The 20,254-nt window shown below is 50.7% G+C and overlaps 6 protein-coding genes across 6 annotated transcripts; 3 read left to right on the top strand and 3 right to left on the bottom strand.

Moving 5' to 3' along the window:
* Positions 1-1,326: 1,326 nt before the first annotated feature.
* UCRPA7_7847 (putative arginine biosynthesis bifunctional protein argj protein) lies at positions 1,327-2,807 on the bottom strand (the record flags this gene model as incomplete). The annotated part of the gene is made up of 2 exons (XM_007920369.1): positions 1,327-2,643; positions 2,694-2,807. 2 exons carry the CDS (start codon positions 2,805-2,807, stop codon positions 1,327-1,329), a joined length of 1,431 nt encoding a protein of 476 aa, XP_007918560.1.
* Positions 2,808-3,662: 855 nt separating this feature from the next.
* On the top strand, positions 3,663-3,998 carry UCRPA7_7846 (putative der1-like family protein; the record flags this gene model as incomplete). The annotated part of the gene is made up of 2 exons (XM_007920368.1): positions 3,663-3,709; positions 3,779-3,998. 2 exons carry the CDS (start codon positions 3,663-3,665, stop codon positions 3,996-3,998), a joined length of 267 nt encoding a protein of 88 aa, XP_007918559.1.
* Positions 3,999-5,121: 1,123 nt separating this feature from the next.
* UCRPA7_7845 (hypothetical protein) lies at positions 5,122-6,354 on the bottom strand (the record flags this gene model as incomplete). The annotated part of the gene is made up of 5 exons (XM_007920367.1): positions 5,122-5,131; positions 5,206-5,536; positions 5,596-5,823; positions 5,879-6,111; positions 6,170-6,354. 5 exons carry the CDS (start codon positions 6,352-6,354, stop codon positions 5,122-5,124), a joined length of 987 nt encoding a protein of 328 aa, XP_007918558.1.
* Positions 6,355-12,316: 5,962 nt separating this feature from the next.
* Positions 12,317-15,979, top strand: UCRPA7_7844 (putative deah box polypeptide 37 protein; the record flags this gene model as incomplete). Its single annotated transcript, XM_007920366.1, has 1 exon — positions 12,317-15,979. The coding sequence occupies one exon, from the start codon at positions 12,317-12,319 to the stop codon at positions 15,977-15,979; it is 3,663 nt and encodes a 1,220-aa protein (XP_007918557.1).
* A 501-nt stretch (positions 15,980-16,480) lies between these two features.
* UCRPA7_7843 (putative 2- -hydroxypropyl- dehydrogenase protein) lies at positions 16,481-17,741 on the top strand (the record flags this gene model as incomplete). Its single annotated transcript, XM_007920365.1, has 6 exons — positions 16,481-16,532; positions 16,593-16,826; positions 17,295-17,353; positions 17,411-17,460; positions 17,516-17,660; positions 17,712-17,741. The coding sequence occupies 6 exons, from the start codon at positions 16,481-16,483 to the stop codon at positions 17,739-17,741; spliced, it is 570 nt and encodes a 189-aa protein (XP_007918556.1).
* A 163-nt stretch (positions 17,742-17,904) lies between these two features.
* On the bottom strand, positions 17,905-18,841 carry UCRPA7_7842 (putative mediator of rna polymerase ii transcription subunit 6 protein; the record flags this gene model as incomplete). The annotated part of the gene is made up of 2 exons (XM_007920364.1): positions 17,905-18,411; positions 18,461-18,841. 2 exons carry the CDS (start codon positions 18,839-18,841, stop codon positions 17,905-17,907), a joined length of 888 nt encoding a protein of 295 aa, XP_007918555.1.
* Positions 18,842-20,254: the final 1,413 nt, after the last annotated feature.

The raw sequence follows: 20,254 nt of genomic DNA, 5'->3' as shown, positions 1-20,254 counted from the left end.
ACCGATGGTACTGTCAATGGCCTTCTCAACCACAAAAGCGTCAACAACTTTAGTCAGTCATTGCCGGCTGGCACTAAGATGACAAATTTCACTAGATATCAAACATCTAGCCCGAGATCATCTGTTGGGCCAGAGTCGCAGGGGAGCAAACAGTCCAATGGTGTCAAATCGGACTACTGGCGCTTGAAAGCAAGAGGCTTGGTAGTCATGCCTGATGGCCGTGCTCTACATGAGTCTCTGGCCCTTCCTATGATGTATGATGGCGTACGGTATCCAGGAATCGGCGATTGTGGTCTTGGGCCGGGCAAGAACCAGCCGGCAGAGCCAAATGAAGCCGTGGATCTCGAAGGGAACACAACTGAGCTAGCAATGCGGCGTAGGAGCAGCCTGCAGGGTCGGACCAGCCAATGGTCTCCACAATCGAGCCTAGGAAAGGCGAATGTCTTGAGACGATCTTTACCAGACCCTCAGGCACCGTCACCTAGCGCGGCTATGGTTGACCAAACGCAGGCGGACGAGAAGGAGAGCTTTATGCCAGCCGATGTCGAGGCAACTCTTCGGGAATTCAAAGCCCTTGCCGCGGAGATGGATGAGGGTACGAGTTGGTTCAGGGAGCAGAACGACATGATGCTCAGTGGACAGTCACCCTTCGATCAACACAATTAAGAAGAAACGTGTCTGAGGACGCGGTTTATACTAGACGAGAATGAAGGATTATGGAAGTGCTTACTGAAATGTTTGAAGGTGGAAACTGTCTACGAGATTATGAGCTCACATTATTTGAGCACATTGTGCTATTGCATTGGAAGGCGTTCCTGGAAAACAGAGGAAATATCTGGCGTTGATTTGCTTTGGTTTTTGTCTGCGGATATACCCGACACGGATCGTCAAGGGCGGCATCATATATCACAGCGATTTGCAATGGTAACTTGAAAAGGAGGACACAGAATTCGCTGTAAAGTAGGACAAATGTCGGCACATAAAATGTGTTCGAAGCGTCATGTCAATGAAATTCGCCCCAATTGCGGGACAAATATCAAGCTCCCCATCGTGATTCATGTTGCAATGCAAATATGGCTTTCATTATCTCAACGCTCAATATACATATGAGCGCAGGATGGTAGTCTACACAATGAGGCTTAGACGATCTCGATTTCAATCGTGTTAATTTTTAGCCCAACTCCTGAACACCTGATCTGCTTAGCTCTAAAGACCGTCCACACAGATTCCTCGCCGAGAAAGATGGTGCCTTTAGGTGCGATAATCACCGTTGATAGTTCTGAATGAATTAGACTATGACTGAGAGAGAGCAGGGTAGAGAGGTACTCACATGTACTCGTGGCTGTAGTCGCAGGTCCAGTAGGTGGCTTGCTTATCACCAGTGCCGAGGCGCACCAGAATCTCTAAATCCTCAAACTCCAAGATTTCTGCTGCTCGGGCTTCGTCAACGAGCTCTGGCTCGCCGTTCACCAGGAGCTTCAGCTCAGCAGAACCATCCGTAGGGATGAAAGACACGTTCGTCTTCTCAGGGACAATCTCCGGGACGTCGTTGATCGGCTCACTGGGCTCAGAGATCAGGGAATAGCCGGTGGCACAGAGGATGCGGCCCCAGTTCGCGTCCTTGCCGTATAGAGCGGTCTTGACCAGGGGCGACCGGGCAATGGTGCTGGCAATCTTGCGTGCTGCCTCCTCGGACGCCGACTCGACCACGCGGATCGTCACGAACTTCGTGGCGCCCTCGCCATCTCGGACGATAAGCTTGGCTAGATCAACGGCAAAGTCTGTCAGGACGGCTTGGAACTTCTCAAAATCGGGTGAATTGTCCGAAGTAATCTCCTTGCCGCCAGCAGCGCCGTTTGCTAGTAAGGCCACAGTATCATTCGTGGACGTATCGCCATCGATGGTTATGCTGTTGAACGACCGGTCGACAGCGTGTTTGAGCACAGAGGGAAGGACGCTCGGGGCGACAGGCGCGTCAGTGGCAATTATGCCCAATAAGGTGGCCATGTTTGGGTGGATCATTCCGGCGCCCTTGGTCATGCCTGCTATCCTGTATTCCACGGATGGCGAAGAGGGCAGGCTGAATGTCTTGGAGATGAGCTTCGGGAAAGTATCGGTGGTGCAGATAGCCTTGGCAGCAGCCATCCAATGGTCGTGAGAAGAGCCAAGGGACTTGTGAGCCGCAGGCACATTGTCCACAATCTTCTGGATGGGCAACCTCTGACCAATGACTCCTGTGCTCATGACGATGGTTGCTCCGTCGTTTCCAACAGACTCGTCGGCGGCCCGTGCCATCTTCTCCGCATCCTCAAGACCTCCCTTGCCAGTGACGGCATTAGCACATCCCGAGTTGACGAGCACACTCTGGACGCCCTGGTTGCCTTTCTTCTTAAGCAAGTTCCGGCTGAACGTTACGGGGGCGGCCTGGAACTTGTTCTTGGTGAACACGGCGGCGGCAGCACACGGCCGATCTGAAGTGATGAAAGCAAGGTCCGGCTTCGTGGTGTTATTTGCCTTTACACCGACGATTGTACCAGAGGCGCTGAAGCCCTGGGGATAAGAGCCGCTGGTAGGCACATACTTCTTCTTGGCGGCGGGTATAGAGCCAGAGACGGGGGCCGAGTAGAACCTCTTATTCCGGATCTGAGAGGCCAATTGAGCGCCGGAATGCCTCAATTGGCCCCAAATCTTACCTGAAGGCGCTTCCATGGCTCGGACTCGTTTTGGGAGACGAATCTGAGGGTTTGCGAGGATAGACGGCCTTGTGAGAGAACAAGGAGAGTCACCGTGAGTGAGTCAAGAGGCATATATATCTTATAAGAAATGCACGGTCTTTTGCGCCAGTGCGTAGCGGCACCGGAGGAGTGCTGGCGCCCCGGCACGGCTCCTTGTACAGATGTAGTAGCAGCGCGCACTCGGCCCAGCCCACTAGCCAGGATAGCACTACCAATTACAGCGATCAATTGGTCTGAGCTCCTCCAAAATTTTCTTTCTCACCTCCACGAGGACATAGAGAGCTTTTTACTCTCTCTTTTCTTCACAAACCTTGGGAATCTCGATATCTTCCATATATCAAATCTGCCCTGTCCCCTTTTGTCGAGACATACGCTTGTCTACCGTCACACTGTCCCCTGAGAAAGAGAGGACTGCATTCTGCAGTGGTAAACCTCCTCGGAGCCCGCCCTTTTGGGCAAATTTTCTCGAATCCTCTTCACTGCACCTCTTCACTGCTTTCATTTTGAGCTCCAGGCCTTTCCAGTGGAAGGAGGGACCTGAAGCTTCAAAGCTTCAAGCCACACATGGCCGACATTGAGCTGTGTGGTGTATGGTGAATGGTGTGTGGCACAGTTGAATCTGCCCCGCCGCCAGCCACACTTTTCGGCAGGCAGGATTGGAAAAGCTCCGTCCAGCTTCCGTAATTCTTCACTTTCTTTCTGTCCTCTTCGCCCAGCTTAATTAGCTAAGAAAAGGACACAATTCACCCAACTCCTCTCCAACATCATCACCACTGCTGCCTGTCGCCCGCTGTGGTAGTTTTTTCCCTCTCTGTTATGCTCACTGTCAGCTAGTAACTGACTCCCTTTCTTCTGTTCTCATCCTTAAATAAGTGCTATTCTGTTGCGGCGCGAAACGCCAGGCAAGCAAGCAAGCTCCCTCACACAATGGCCGAAGTCATGGACGCCTACTGGCAAGCGCCACCCTTAGCGAGGTGAGTGACAATCCCTGGTGTCCGAGGATCTCGAATGAGGGCGCGAGGTGCTAATGGCAATTGTTACAGAACCTTGGCTACCGCCGTCCTGGCCTCGTCGATAGGCATCTACATGGGCTTCATACCCTACACATGGTTCTACTTCGATTATAGGCTGCTTTTGAAGCTACCGCCGCAGATCTGGCGCCCCGTTTCGTCCTTCTTCCTGACGGGCCCGAAGCTGGGCATCGTGTTCGACACATATTTTGGTATGGATCTTTGCGATATTGTCCGAACGACCTATTGCTGACATATGTCGGGTGACAGTTTTTCAATACACAAGCCAGCTTGAAACTGGCCACCCCAAGTTCCCGCGCAAGGAGGATCTCCTTTGGTACTTCATTTTCGTGGGTACTGTCATCATTGTAGGTAACCCTCCGCCTCTTGCACTGTCTTGCAATGTCGTCCACACTATTCCCGCGTGTTTCTCCTTTCTTGTTGTCCCTCATATATCTGCCCGGATAGTGCTACTGCTCCTACTGCTATCACGGTTCCTGGAAATGAGGAAGATTACCCCTGCACTGTAGGCCGGCCCGTCATTCGCAAATCCTAAAAGGGCTGGTCTGGGGTGTGGGTATGGTGGGATGTCTATATGGATGACTCGGGTTTTGAATCATGTGCACTCGGGTGGTTTCTAGCTCCCTACATCTCTTTGACTACATGTTTTGTGGCTTGATGCGTCACGCTCCCATGGATGTCCTGGATGGTTAGCTGACAGTCAAGCAGTTCCTCGCATCATACCTTCTCGGATCTGCGTTTTATCTACAGGCTCTAATCTTGGCCCTTGCATACACTGCAACCCAGGATCAACGTGGAGTCAAGGCCACTTTCTTCTTCTTCACAGTCCCCGCACAGCTGGTTCCAGTCTGCATGATGGCTGTGACTTTGCTGATGCAAGGTCCCGAGGCTGCCATGCTTCAGCTTACTGGACTGGTGGCCGCGCATTTACACGACTTTTTGACAAGGCTGTACCCTGAGTTTGGGGGAGGACCCAATTTGATTCCCACGCCTGCATTCTTATCGCGCCTAGTGACTACTCCTAGGGTATTGCAGAGAGACTACGGTACTGCTATCCGCGGCGGTCAGGGTGCAGGCAGCAGCACGGGCTCATCAGGGAGTGGTCCCCTGCCGGACTCGTGGAGGTCGCGTGGATCGGGACACCGTCTCGGGTAGGAAGTAATTTTGCAAACTTCTGTGTATAGAAAGCGCCGCATCATTGTAAACCTGCTACATAAATGTAACGAGCCAATATTTTCAAACAAGTTTATGCAATCGTGTCCCTCAATGTATCTTTTTGATAGAGATTTAGTTTCCGTTGCTTGCTGACCTTAGTTGCTTATTCCAGATGAGTTTCCGGAGGTCGAGCCAATTTCTCACTTATCTCTAAAATATTGCCAGTATGTTTGGCGGGCTGAGACTCATCAGCATCTTGCGTCTGTGACGAGCAGAAGACTCACCTCGCTACGCCGCCAGGGACATTGCACGGCTCACTGGCAACAAAAAAACTCCACCGCTTCTCCTTCTTGCACTGCTCAGCAAGCTTCTCGAGATGGAAGAGCTCTCCGATGGGACAGCCGTAGCCCGCCAGTAGAACTTCATGCAGCGACCAGTCCTTTTGTGTTGGCCAGCACTCAAAGGACGGCTGGTCGCCAGCCACAGCTGAGAAGTTCTCCCATATCCAGCGGATCATCTCTTCACTCTGCTCCACGCCGACGAAATGTGGAGGTTTCACGTCTTGGAACGCTGACAGCTCGGCCTCGGTCTTCAGGGCCTGGGCGACCATCCATCCTGTGTCTGTCGGTCAATACGATTCTGTGGGGCTGACAAGGGATGGGATAAGCACTTACCAGAACGAATAATCAGTATATCTCCAAACTTCACCTCCGTTCCCTGAGCTTGAAGGCAGGCTTTCAAGTCGTTTAGGGGAATGGGTGTCGTTTCAAAGGCGTCAAAATTGGTGTAAGCCGAGTCGTTCTGCTCCAGTCTCCAACTATGAAAGTCCACAAGAATGCCCCTTCCAACTATACCTTTCTCTGTCCAAGCTATCATCTTGGTCAGCTTCAAGGTGGCGGGAGCTGATTTGGGGATATTGGGATGTACCTTGGATACCATTGACTGTAGTCTTCTCACCGTTACTATCAACGCCATGAATATCCTCCATCGTCACGCCATTGTAGAACTTCGCCTCTTTTTGATAGGCAAAATGGCGTAAGCCATCCCACTGGCTGGACACCTGTGAGTTGAAAGACCAGAAGTCATCGTTGACTACTCTCGGTGGCTTGGGCCACATCTCCTGATGGAAAAGTTGTCTGTCAAAGAAGGACTTCTTCGCCTGAGCATCCAAGGGCCAGTTCAATGAAATCCTGTGTCGAGCTGGTCAGTGCTATCTCATTCCGGGTTTATACTTGAAGAAAGACTCACCTAGTACCGTTTCTGATCTCATCCTTTGCAGCGGATGCTACTCGCTCATTAGTGAGCCGATTCAAGGTTCCAAGCTCGTCAGCCTCTCCGTATAGGCCCCAGGCGGAGTGGTGTGGATCTCCTCTCCTCACAGGTAGGTCGTCGAAATTCGGAATGCCATTCTCGTTTAGCTTTGGCTGTGCCATTATGGCAGTTGTATATCAGCGATATTGAGGTTGCGGGGACCAACTTCTCAGTGATTCTCATACACATCGATCTAATTTCGGCGGCTGATGATAAAGTGTTACGCCAATGTCCATTTTGATTTGCTTTGACACTCTTGGTGAGGGGATCGTACACTAATAGCTCTTTGCCCGCACTTCGGGCATAGCTCACACGAAAGGCCGGCTTTAAAACGGACGTTTACCACTTTTGTGTTTATCCAAGTTGATGAGCGACGTAACACCCTATTGAGAAGCCAGTGATAAACAACTCTGTGTACATCGGGAAATTTGCAAAGACTCTTTTCCAATTGCCTTCTTCTTTGACCTTAGATAATGTCCTATATAAACCGGGCTTGAGAGCCTGATTCACTCTTTCCAACTGTAAAGCCATTACCTGACATCCACATTTGCACATATTACCAACAGTTGTGTAGAAAGCCTATTAATCATATTGACTACTTGCGAAGAGACTCAAGTTATATGCTTCGTATATTTATGTCAGGTGCTATTTGACGGGATGACTATATTACCTGTAATGCATTCTCTCTTTTTCCTTTCCAACTCGAGCTTCCTTGAACTATCGTTTTAACAATGGTCAATGCTCCTTCACTCATCGCCCTTCTCACTTCATCGCTGCGGCTGTGGGTTCGGGGGATACCACGGACCGTGAGATGGCTGCTGAGGCGGTGGAGGAGCTCCCTGTCCTCCATACCCGTACTGCTGACCCTCGTAACTGCCGCCAGACGGATAGAATGGTTGAGGTTGCGGGGGAGGGCTTCCTGACGGCGCCTGTTGTTGATTGTAATTAAACGGATACTGCCCCTGGGCATTGGGCGCTCCGTACACGGGACTTCCACCACCAGAGCCATGGAATGAAGGGGGGTGACTGTACGATGCCGCGCCAGCACCTGCCATATAAGCTGAGTTGTGTGGGTTACTGCCGTTTCCGCTGAGCTCACTGGTTCTTCCCTGCGTGTTATGAGAGAGCATTGAACCACCAGTGTGTTGAGACGGTATTGCTCCTGTCGGCGCAAAGCTACTGTTGCCAGTTGAGCCGGGTGCTGGGTAGACTGCAAAACCCGGTGGTGCCTGGTGCATTTGTTGCGGAGGGGGACTCTGAACGGTAGAGACCGTGGCGGTATCAGAGCCCTTGTTCTTCCTTGTCTGTCTCCAAATGACAAAGCCCAACAACCCGAGCGCAATAGCACCCACGGGAACTCCTACACCGATTCCCGCTTTTGCTCCTGTAGAGAGCTCGTCTGATTTCTCCTTGATTTCATACTGCATTGCCCAGACAACGTTGATCACGGCTGATGTTGGCTGGGTCGTGTCTGTCGGTTGACCTGCCAGTCCAGCTGTGAGCGTTGGAGGCGAAGCATAGTTGTTTAGGGAACTGAAGCACGGCGTTGCTCCTCCTAAAGCCGCTCCGTAGGGTTGATAGTTACTACAAAATGTCAGACTCTCCATATTCGCTAATTATCCCTATGAAATGGTAATGGTAAGCCCAGAGTTGAGTAACCAGACTTACCTAGGGCAACAGCTACCAGATATCCTGTAATAATCGGCAGGACAGGCGCCCAAGGCTTGCTGACCGCTTTCTCGGGCAAAAGGATAAGCCACATCTTGATGATTCTCTGAAGGGGTGCTCGTAACCACAGAGGTTGCTCCATTGGTAGTGACCGTGACTGTCGTCGTGAGGGCGACGGTCCAGGGGCAACATTCGGGCCGGTCTGACACGCAACCAACGAACGGAGCGTAGAAGACAGTACTGCCCGCATCTATCAGGGTGAACTCTGTTGTGCTGCACTCGCCTGAGAGAATCGACCCTGAGCCCGAGTAAAGGGGCGTATTAGTAAGATCTGGTTGCGACACAGGCCCAGTGGGGTGCACAATATCAACGGTCCTAGAGACAGTTGTTACTAGATGGATCATCCGCGGTCATTTCATCTACTTACGTGAGAACCAAAGTCAATGAAGTGAAGGAGACGGAAGAAGATGATGATATGGGTCCCGAAGACACACTTGGTGTTGTGTCTGTCACTGTGATGCCGCCACCAGTCATTGTAAGGCCCAAACTCGTCGTCATCTCGGTCGTTGTTGGCGCAGACTGTGCCGTGGTAGGAGCTCTAGACACGCTTGTCGTAGGCTTTGCCGTTGCGCTGGATTGCCAACACTTGGAAGCTGAGCAGACCTCTCCAGCATCGCAGTATCCGCCACCATTGCAACAGACAGAGCCGGATGGCATGCATCCATTTCCGCATGCAGTTTCGCCAGCGTCACAACATGGCGTCGAATCCGGAAGGCATTTTCCATTGCAGCAAGCCTCTCCTGAGTCACAATACCCAGCGCCATTATCGCAGCACACAGAGCCGGTTGGCATGCAGCCATCTCCGCAAGCCGTATAGCCTGCATCACAGCAAGTTGTGCCACTTGGAATGCACCTGGTTGGTGTTTTAGCAACACTGGGATAGTTTGAAAAGGCAGAGTAGTTTATTACTTACTTCCCGCTACAGCAATCATTACCTGCGTCACAGTAGTTGCCTAAATAATTAGATTGTAAGTCTTATTGTCGTCCTCATGAAGTCTCTTACCAGAGCCAGAGCCACAGCATGTTGCACCGGAGGGTATACAGTAACTGAACCTCTATTAGCACGATCTTGCAAAGTATGGTCGATATATTAACCTAGAATCACAGCATTCTTCACCGGAGTCGCAGTACCCGCCATCTGGGCAGCAGTCTGTTCCTGTTGGTATACAACCGCTCCCGCACGAGGATTCCGTTGAGTCGCAGCACGACGCGGAACTCTCCATACATTGGTTTGTGTACTGGGCATTATTGCAACAGTAATTTCCGGCATAGCAATATTTCGTTCCGCAACAGGTGCTTCCTTGAGTGAGAAAGATATCATAAGTAAAGATGTGCTCAAAATAGGACCGACAGTCGCCTACCGTCGCCTGGCATGCAACCATTAGTGCAGCAAGCCTCCCCTGCGTCACAATAGCCGCTATTATTTGTACAGCAAACAGCGTCACTAAGTGATAGCTGGGTCAGTCAATGATGATACAAGGAAGGCCCGAGAATTTGTCATCGACAAAGGGTGATGAAAGTGAAGAGGTATCCAATCAGGAACATGAAATATTGAACATATTCATAGCAAAGGTAAAGGAGGGAATGAGTGAGTAAAATGAAGTATATATATACCTTGGCATACAACCTGAGTGGCATGCCACTTCGCCAGCATCACAGGCTCTTTGCACGAGCAGACCCAATTCAGTCCTCCCACATACCGAAGAGACCCAAGTATGAGCAGATTGGAAGTCTAAAGGACCACAGGTCGTGCCTATACACTGTTCAAATGTGTTAAAGGTTGAGTTCCCTGACTTGCAGAAGCAATTGATGTCTGCAGCACCACAAGTCTTGTCGACACATGTTACCTATGTGAGCTGAGTTAGACATGAATGAATATCAAAGAGATAAAGAGGCTTCAGAAGTTCTCTTTATTTGATTGACGTACGCCACATTCTGGCTGTTACATATGAAGATTAGCCACAAGCTGCTCTTGGGATTGAGGGATATATCTTACAAGAAGCACTTCCGACTTGGCTAGTACTATGCTTGCCCAAGCAAGCACAATGATTGCGCTTAGTTTCATTATGTCAGTCAAGACCCTGGAATAGAACCGCAGCCACTGGTATCTGCGAGAACTATCGAGGTACGTTCCGAAAACAGCAAGGCTGTTGTCTCTGGATACCGAGACAATGGTCTGGAGTGAACATATAAATGCACGAGAGCTCGAGGATCGGCCGAGAACGCCACGCCGGCGGGGAGAGCCTCGCCTGGACATCCATTACCACGACGATCCCAGCCTGACGAGCAGCTTGCATCTGGTGGTGATGGTCATGAGGCTTGCAGTAGCGTAGAGGAGGAAGCGAACTCCCCTTGTAATTGGCACGATGTCATAGTCGAGCTCTTGGCGTGCGGGCTGGCACGATGAGAATTGAAGGCTGGCGATGGCAGAAACTGCGTAGTTTATTCTAGGAACCAGGGTCCTTTTGCTCCTAGGCTGATAAGAAGCTAGAGCTGAAGGTTGAATATGCAGGCTATCCCTGCGATTTACATTGCGCCTCGCGAGAGCCACCAGAAAGCAATTTAGCTACCCGACACCGCCAATCGTAGACTGATTTCCTTGCGGCCTTGCGAGCCACGTTCTTTCCGGCCAGACCAGCCCTTAACCGCACCGTTGTTATCGTCTTGAAAGCCTGCGGAGTTGTGGTGCCATTTTTGGGGGCGATATGCACGCCAACCCAATAGTCGTTGTAAGACGGTTGTGCATTCCTCCGAATCCCACATTGTGAACTTGGCCGAGGAGATGATCGTCTCCACAAAGCTTCTTCAGAGCCTCATGCGGAGTCATCCATTTGTGAACCAATGCAGCACACTCTTTTCTGAATAGGGTTACTCGCTCAAAATGAGGAAGCTCGTGAGCTACTTACATTTTGCAATCAGTTTTGGTACTACAATTACTACCAAAAGCATCCAAGTAGCATTGGCTCCTACCAGTAGCAGTAATGGCTATTACTGAGGTATATTGATATGACGAGAATTCGCAGCGATTCGCAGCGATTTGCAGGGGTAGTGTGGACATTGGGATAAATATATGCAAGTAAGGAACCACCACCCAGAGATGTGGCGTTGTCTCAAGTGCTTGGCTTTCACATATGTATGTTGAAGAATTCCTATCTGTCCCTGCATTTGACTAAAGCAAAATTAGATATATGATGGACGCATGTGACGGCTCGCTGATCTGCGGCTCTGCGATTCACATTTCATGTGTCTGTGAAGGAGGTCACTCGCACGGCGGCGAGGTCTACTTCCCCTGAAATGCTATTTGTCAGCCTTTAGGCAATGGGGCCGGCTTCATGCTAGATGACTTGGCCGCTTTCCAAAGTCTTCTTGTCTGATAAGTGAGCTTATCCTGTACCATGCTGGCCGTTTGTCTATAGAAACCGAGTGGGCTCAACCTATTGACTTGTGGACGACCCGTAATCGCCTGTTCTGTTCCAGCTCGGTCTTCGCTGTCTCTGTAAACATCGTCCCTCAACAGTATGGTGCCATTCACAGGACTTTTTGTAACAATTCAAGGACATCAAAAAATGCCTCCCGTTGCGTATCGATTTTCTGGAACCCGAGACCGAGAACCAGCGTTCTCTTATCCTCCGGACTTCTCATCGCGAGTAGACTTGCGATCTGAGCGGCATATAGGTGCCCCAATGTCTCTCTATCTTCAGTACCACCGCCTAGCAGTGTTTTGGGCGTGAGATGTAGAGACGGTAGTGAGCCGAGGTTTGCACTTGGCAATGACATTTCCACGGCGGCTGAAGACGGTGCAGACAAGGGCACCTGGACCTAAGCAAGCATGAGTTCATCAATATAGTGACTGAGGAGTCGAAATAAAATACCCATTGTGATAAGCGTCCTTCTTGGGAGATGGTTACAAGGATCTTGTCGGCGAAACTCATAAATAAGACCTCAGTGGGAACGTCATTGACAGCGCCGCTCGCCTGCCTTGAGGCAGCTGGATATGACTCCTCTCTGACGTCGGTCGAGGACTCCATAATTAGAGAGAAGCAGTTCGGAGCTGCGAGGTGGATAGGCGAATATTATGGAATTACAGTGCAAGTTTTTGAAGCCATGTCGAGCTCTGAAGGCGAAGAGATGAGGCACGGCCCACAGTGCATCCCTCTTAGCGATCTCGTACTGTAATGGGAGATACTAATCAGGCCCCACCGGCACTATCGTTAGCGGCACCTTATCGATAAAAGATTCTGCCACAGGCGGTCAAAAAAGTTATTTTGAACATCGCCATCACCATCCTACTCGATGCTGGACTTGGTGCTTCCGCGAAGATGTGGTAGTCAGCAGGCGTCAGATTAGCAGCGCATCATGGCCAAATTTGTTCGTCGCCAGAGAAAGCACAAAGTCCTCGCTCGCGAGAAAGCGCGTGAAAATGGTACGCATGATGCGACTGAACAGGACTCTAACGTCCAGGAGATACTACCGGCACAGGTGAGGGAAAGGGAGGAGAGAAAAGCTCGGCTGAAGGATGAATTGGGAGGCCAAGGAGTCAAAGTTAGCAGCAAAAAAGCTAAGCGGTTTGACAAATATGTTGAGAACAAGCTCAAGAAAGACGAGACCAGGGAGCTTCTCGCCAAACTTGCTGAAAGCAAGATCGACACGAGTCTTTTGAGCAGCACTAAAACTCTGGGAAGGGGGCGATTAACGAAACGAGAGGAACTTGGTCGCGCCCTTAAGCAACATAATGCTGGTATCGCGACGGATGATGGTATCAAAGGGCTGCTCTTCCAAGAAAGACTAGATGTGGGTGATGAACCTGCATCTTCATCAGATTCTGAAGAACAACCCGAGATAAAATCTCACTCACCCATCACCGCGCCAGCGGTAGTTGCCACAACTGCGCTGACGATCACCAATTCTGAAAAGGTCTCCTCAGCTGGCTCTGGTCTAAAACGCCCCCTGCAGTTGGATGATGACGGTCGTCCAAAACTTCAAAAGAGACAGAAGCGTGGCGGTGTCAAATCAAAGATATCCATTCTCCAACCCGAAGAAGTAGAGAATTCAGGCTCTGACGAGTGGAGCGGGTTCAGCTCAGAGAGCGACAGTGATGACATGGACCAGGACGAGACCTCAGTTGCCGGTGATTCAAAAGAAAATGTATCTGGAAATGAATCTACTGAGGAGGATGATGATTCTAGCAAGGAAAACTCGAGCGATGAGAGCGGCAGCGAGGAATCCGAGTCCGGGTCAGGAGACGACGAGGCAGAAGATGATGAACAAAAATCGAACAAGAAAGAGAGATCCTCTGCTTTCAAAGCCTGGGCTCACCAGCAAAGGAACGAGGCTTTAGGATACCAGCCAATGGATTCGGAATCACAGATACTACACATACCAAAGCCAGCAAATTTCGAACCCAGACCGGTTGAGCAAGATCCTCTTCCGATGGAGTTGCTACCGACAAAGAACACGAGCCGTAAAGCTTATAGCGTTACGGTGACCCGGCCACCCGATATTCAAGCTGCCAGGCTGCAGCTACCGGTTGTTGCTGAGGAGCAGAGGATCATGGAAGCAATTCATAATCATGACATTGTGGTGGTGTGTGGTGCGACTGGCTCTGGTAAAACAACACAAGTTCCTCAATTCCTGTATGAAGCGGGTTACGGCTCTCCTGACTCTCCAATGCCCGGTATGATCGGTATCACGCAGCCCCGGCGAGTTGCGGCCGTCAGCATGTCCAAGCGTGTGGGTCAGGAGCTGGGTGACCATTCTCACAGGGTGGCATACCAGATCCGGTTCGAAGGCACTGTTGATCCGAAGACATCCTTGAAATTTATGACAGATGGCGTGCTCCTTCGTGAGGTTGCGCAAGATATTGCGCTGAGAAAATACTCGGCAATTATTGTTGACGAGGCACACGAGAGGAGTGTGAACACCGATATTCTGATTGGCATGTTGAGCAGAGTTGTCAAGTTGCGGAGCGATATGGCTAAGGAGGACACTACAATACGACCACTCAAACTTGTCATCATGTCTGCTACGCTGAGAGTTGAGGAGCTGACTGAAAATCCAAATTTATTCTCGACTCCTCCGCCAGTTCTGCAGGTAGAGGGGAAACAGTTCGATGTCACCATACATTGGGCGCGAAGAACACATCACGATTACGTAGAGGAAGCGTACAAAAAGATATGTAGAGGCCATCGAAAACTGCCACCTGGGGGCTTTCTTGTTTTCCTCACGGGACAAAATGAGATTATACAACTAATGAAACGACTAAGGACGGAATTTACTGGAATGGACACTGTAACTGGACCAAAAGTACGGATTCCAACAAGCCAAGCACCTATAGAGGCTGAAGACATCGACTTCGGGGACATCGATGATAGAGGAGTTCAAGATTTTGACGATGAGCCACCATCTGACGAAGAAGTAGAAGATGAGGACGCCGAGTTTGATATACCTGAGGAAGAAACCGGGACTGGTCCTTCACGAATGCAGGTTCTTCCCCTTTACTCGCTTTTGCCGACAAAGGAGCAATTGCGCGTGTTTGAACCGCCTCCAGATGGGTCGCGCCAAGTTATCATTGCGACAAATGTCGCAGAGACTAGTTTGACGATTCCTGGAATAAGATACGTCTTTGATTGCGGTCGTTCCAAGGAGAGACGATACGACCGCATCACTGGAGTCCAGACTTTCGAGATTGGTTGGATCAGCAAAGCGAGCGCGAAACAAAGGCGTGGCCGTGCCGGTCGAACAGGCCCTGGTCATTGGTATCCGCTATATTCTTCGGCTGTCTACGAAAGGGATTTCCCCGAGTTTGGTGATCCGGAGCTTTTGCGAATGCCGATTGAGGGGGTAGTCCTCCAGTTGAAGGCCATGAATTTGGAGAACGTGGTCAACTTCCCTTTCCCGACACGCCCGAGCCGGGAGAGTCTGATAAAGGCTGAGAAACTCCTAACATATCTATCTGCAATCACAGGGGAAGGGAAGGCTACCCAAATTGGAGCTACAATGTCCATCTTCCCCTTGTCTCCTCGGTTTGCTAGAATCATACTTGTTGGACACCTTCATGATTGCCTGCCCTACACCATTGCTTTGGTGGCTGGACTGTCAGCTCCAGATTTCTTTATACCAGAGCATGAAGCCATCCCGGCCTTGCCAGCCGATGACGGGGAATCGATCCGCACTCCAGCAGATATTGCTGCCGAAAACGAGCATGCCAACAAGAAACGAGCGTACAATGCGACCCACAAGAACTTTTGCTTTCTTGACGACAGATCAGATGCAATCAAGCTTCTCCAAGTTGTGGGTGAGTTTGCGCATGAGCCTACTGAAGAATGGAGCAAAGACCACTTTGTGCGCTTCAAGATCTTGAAGGAGATTCAGCAACTTCGACGGCAAATTGTCGACCTGCTGAGAACCAACATCCCTAACTTTGAAGGTCTCGCCTTCCAGGACAAGCTTGATCCACCGTCGTCGAAGCAAGTGACAGCTCTGAAACAGATGGTTGCTGCTGGCTTCATTGACCAGGTCGCCATACGGGCTGACAAGTCACCCAATCCGCCAGAGGAATGGAGGAAGCCCCGTCGTGCCATCGACGTCTCTTATCTGCCCCTCATGCCCCTTGACGTTGGCAAATCGGCAGATATTACGGAGAGAATGGTTTATATCCACCCGTCATCCCCGCTAGCACACTTGAGCCCTGCAGAGTGTCCCGAGTATATTGTTTACTCCTATCTTCAGAGAGGGCAGGCGTCTGGAGCGGAAGGCGAGAAGAAGGCAAGAACGAGGATGCACGCTCTCACGGATATCACGGGCGGACAACTCGCGGCACTTGCCAAGGGCACCCCACTGATCAGCTATGGGAAGCCCATTAAGGAAGTCAAGGGCTCCGAGTCAGAAGATGGGCGTGTAAGAGAAGTATGGGTCGTACCGTATCTGAGAGCTGAAGGCGTGGGAGGCATGGGTTGGCCTCTGCCTGCTAGGAAGGTCAAGCAACGGAAACTCGCCGGTAAAGGGTGGGTTGTGGAATGAGGTATAATATGAACCAAGACTGCCAATTACAAAATCTATAGCTGGCAGATTTAACGAACTATATCAAACTGCGTATTGTTTGACACGTCTATGCTTTATAGTGGGTGCCAATGACATTCGATTGGTGATATTGACTAAAATGGAGTATCAACGCCGTCTTTTCAAGAACTTGACCATTGGGGCCTCTTCAAGTTAGGTTCTTGGGGACATGTGGATATTGCGAGACTTATCACATGTTGGTGTGATAGAATGCTGAGGTCTGGTGATCCTCAATCAGTTGAAGCTATTTGGGACTTGCCCAGGTGGTGGTGGAGACTATCTAAGGTCGCCCGATAAGCTCCCGGGACTGGGGAAGGTCAGTTTTGTTGACTTACATATGACTTCATTCCCCCACACAAGGTAACTTGATGCTTAAGGCACCACTACACCTGTCGTCGGATATCTTGCAGACTACAGAATTATTCAATAATCATTGAAAGACTGAGATAAGCAAAAAGAAAAATGGCCGAAACGCTGTTCAAAGGCGTGGCTCTTGTCACCGGGGCTGGGTCAGGTAAGTTTAGAACAGTTCTATATCTGCACGGTCTATTATTGACAGGGCTCTCGTGCATAGGCATCGGCCGGCAGGTGGCTATATCATTCGCCCAGGAGGGCTGTGGACGCATCGCTATTCTCGACCGGGATGAGGACGGACTGTCCGAAACCTCTCGGCTCTGTAAAGAGCAGAATCGGTCTGTACGGACTTTCATCATTCCATTTGACGTTCGTAATGAGAAGGATGTTGAAGGCGCCGTTGACTGCGTCATTGAAGAATGGGGGAGGATCGACTACGCTGTAAACTGCGCTGGTAAGTTTCGAAATACTTTTGCCCTCAAGTCGTCGAATTAAAGCGCCAAATTGGAGAGTGCTTGAGAACTTCATTTTGTGTTCAATTGTATGATTCACAGACAAGTCTGGCCATTTTTTTCGACAGAAGATATCACTTAGACTGTTTCAAATAGTCATACCACTGAACATTCTGACCACATATATATCTATAGGCATCATGGGTCCATTGGCTCCATCCCACGAGCTTTCTACCGAAGACTTCGATAAGGTTACTAGTATCAACTACCGTGGGATATGGCTTTCATCACGAGCCGAAATCAAACGGATGTTGAAGCAGGACCCACTACCTACACATGATGGCCGACCTGGGAATAGGGGCTCGATTGTGAATATAGGCAGCAATCTGTCAATTGTGTCGCGCGAAAATACTCGTAAGCAATTTTGGATACTGTGCGATCTAGCCGTCCTAAGCTGACACCTCTGCAAGCGGCATACAATGCGTCAAAAGCTGCGGTTCTCAGTTTGACCAAAAGCGATGCTATCGACGTGAGTGGATGCTGCAACTGGTGGTCGAAGAATGAGAAGGGCTGATATCGAGAAAAGTATTCAAAGCACAACATCAGAGTCAACGCTGTCTGCCCTGGTTTGATAGAGTGAGCCTCTCCTTGCCAAAGGCCTGATATCTCCAAGCTGATCATCTACTTTTAGTACGCCAATGACGGCAAATGTGCCCAACGATGACAAGTACGTGCTGGTCGCGCCCCTAAAACGTAAAGGGACGCCGCAGGAGGTAGCAGATGCTGCTCTCTTTCTTTCTAGCTCGAAAGCCACCTTCATTCAAGGGGCTGGTTTGGTATGTCTTCTGCAAGCACTTGTAGAAACAGCTCTTGCTAACGAATTATAGTCTGTTGACGGGGGATATGTGATCAACTAAGTCATCACTAGGATTTCGGGGGCTAAGGAGCGTTTCACGGACTTATGCTATCATCATTTCTTTAACCTAAATAATTATCCTACAATTAGGATGGGTATCATGCCATGACCATTTTGAACGCCTTATAAAATGCCTCGAGAACCCGATCATATAAGTTACAGCTTCACGATGGTGTTATAGTACCGCCCTTGCTCTTTCTACGCTTGAGTTTCCCAGGCATGGTGCTCGACTTTGGGGTCTTGTCTGCCTTCGAGTCCTTCGTCAAGGGGTTCTCCGCTGCCGCCTTTGTGTCTAATGTGGGCAGCCTGTTGGTTGCGCCTGACTTTCCAGTTTGTGGTACTGCAAGCTTCTCTGTCCGGCCGGTCGATGCAAAGTGAAACTCGCCTGGTTTTCCCGTGATAGGGATTTCGTCCATGTAGTCACCTCCAAACCGGAGATGAATAGCAAACGACTCTTCCGCAAGACGAGAGTCTAGCTCGGTCTTGCTCGCCTTCTGTGCGGGTGGGCCAGCTTTGCCGGCACCGTCTGGCATCGGTGTGGCCTCCCTCGGTTCAAGACCCTGTGAGCGTGGGACGGTGGGAGTTTTGTATACGTGGCCCCTGGATGGCGTCCATCTCTGTATGCTGTTCGCGGATGTGAAGAGATTTTCAATGGAGGAGGATATTGTCGCCTAGAGCTGTCAGCAGCGGAGCTATGCACCTCCAGGGTTGGCTACTCACGATCCTCGAGCTCATGATGTCGGCGAAAGTTGGCGCCATGTAGATATTCTCTCCCACGACGAAGTAGGACGCATGAACAGTGATCTCGTCCTCTTGAATAGACTCATCTCTTTGCCTCTTCCTTCGCGTCTGCTTCCGGATCACCCAGACACCAGTGCCTGTCCCAGGAGCCATCTCAGCCGGCTCCTGAGCCACGATGAACTCTAGCCCGGCCATGCTCCTCAGGCGGTCCTCGAAGGCCTCGCGGGTGCTAATGACAGCGCGCATATTGGGATTGTAGAGTGCCTGGCTCATGATAACGGCATTGTTGGAGGTGCGATCGAAGAAGGGCGACTCGGCGAAGTAGAACAGGATCGAGTTCGAGTGGAGGCCGTTCTCCATTATGAACTGGGGATGCCGCCATTGGATCTCGTCCAAGGCTGTTTCGGGCTTCGAAGCCATCTTGGGCACTTTTCTGGAGTGAGGTGTCTGTGGTGTTCTGGAGTGTTATAGTAAGATTGGGTATAGAAGCCAAGGGTTGAATGGAGCTCAAGAGCAGTTGATCGCATACGGAGTTTGGACAAGTTCTCCAAAAGAGCTTGGGGGTGATCGCACCGGATTTGAGTGGCAGGGGAGCTGCACTAGCGTGACAGGGTGATCCATACCTAGTGCCCCGCGCAGTACTTAGTGAAGCCGCACCTGGGACTGGTATCTCGCAAGCGGCGCAACTTTCTTGAACCTTTCTCCGTATTTTTTTCAGAGACAGGTCTACGATTGCCTACCTACCTTCTACATTATCCATGACCACCTTTACCGATTGAATACGAGGATCAGAAATACGAGGCTAGAATGGATCTGTTGTCGACGGTTCGCAAGTCCGGCTCGCGAGGCGGCGTCAACTTCAGCTGGGACGAGGTCGCAAATTCCGCCCACCGAGAGAACTATCTGGGACACAGCCTCAAGGCGCCAGTGGGTAGATGGCAGAAAGGACGCGACCTCACATGGTATGCCAAGGCCGACGACGCATCGGCAAATCCAGATGAGACAGAGGAGGAGCGCAAGGCGCGAGAGCGTCGCGAGGAGATTAAGAGGATCAAGGAAGCAGAGGAGGACGCCATGTCAAGAGCACTCGGTCTACCTGTTGCGCCCCGAAATACCACAGGAGCCAATGCTGTTGAGGTATCAGGATTGCGAGTGGCCAATATACAGGCAGAAACGACCGCAGAAGAACCCAAGGAACTGAAGGGCGGCTTACAAGGAGGTCGAGATCGACGAGGGGATCGCGAGCCACGGGACCGTGACAGGTCTCACCGCCACCATCAACATCATCACCGGCGAAGGCACCGCAGCAGAGATAGGAGCCGAGACCGCAGCCGTAGTCGAGACCGACCGCGAGATAGGTCTCCACTCAGGGAGGCTGAGAACTCAGAACTGCGAACATTCCGCGAAGATAGGAGACGAAGGAGTCGAAGCCGGGATTATGAGCGTCGCGAAAGGAAACACGACCGCTATCGGAGCAGAAGCCGGGAGAGGCGCAAAAACAGAGATCACGGGGAGTGCGGAGACAGATATCGGCGTAGATCTGCCGAGAGAAGGCGGAGCTCAAGCCCAAGGCAGCCTCAGCGGAGACCTAATGGTTCAGAAAGATCATGAGGATAGTAGACTAGGCGCACCGAAGACTATAGTCTCGAGTCTTCTTGGGATATGATACCCACCGAGGAGAGAGCTCCACAACCCATCAGTTAGGCGTACCGCGGTCTTGGGCGTTTTTATTCTCCAAATAAAGTTACAGGCTTTTGGCCGTGGTTCAAACTA

Source organism: Phaeoacremonium minimum (assembly GCF_000392275.1).
Source record: "Phaeoacremonium minimum UCRPA7 unplaced genomic scaffold PA7_03_scaffold_558, whole genome shotgun sequence".
NCBI classification, from domain to species: domain Eukaryota; kingdom Fungi; phylum Ascomycota; class Sordariomycetes; order Togniniales; family Togniniaceae; genus Phaeoacremonium; species Phaeoacremonium minimum.
Note: the sequence above shows the minus strand (reverse complement) of the source record. Positions and strands in the feature narration are given on the sequence as shown.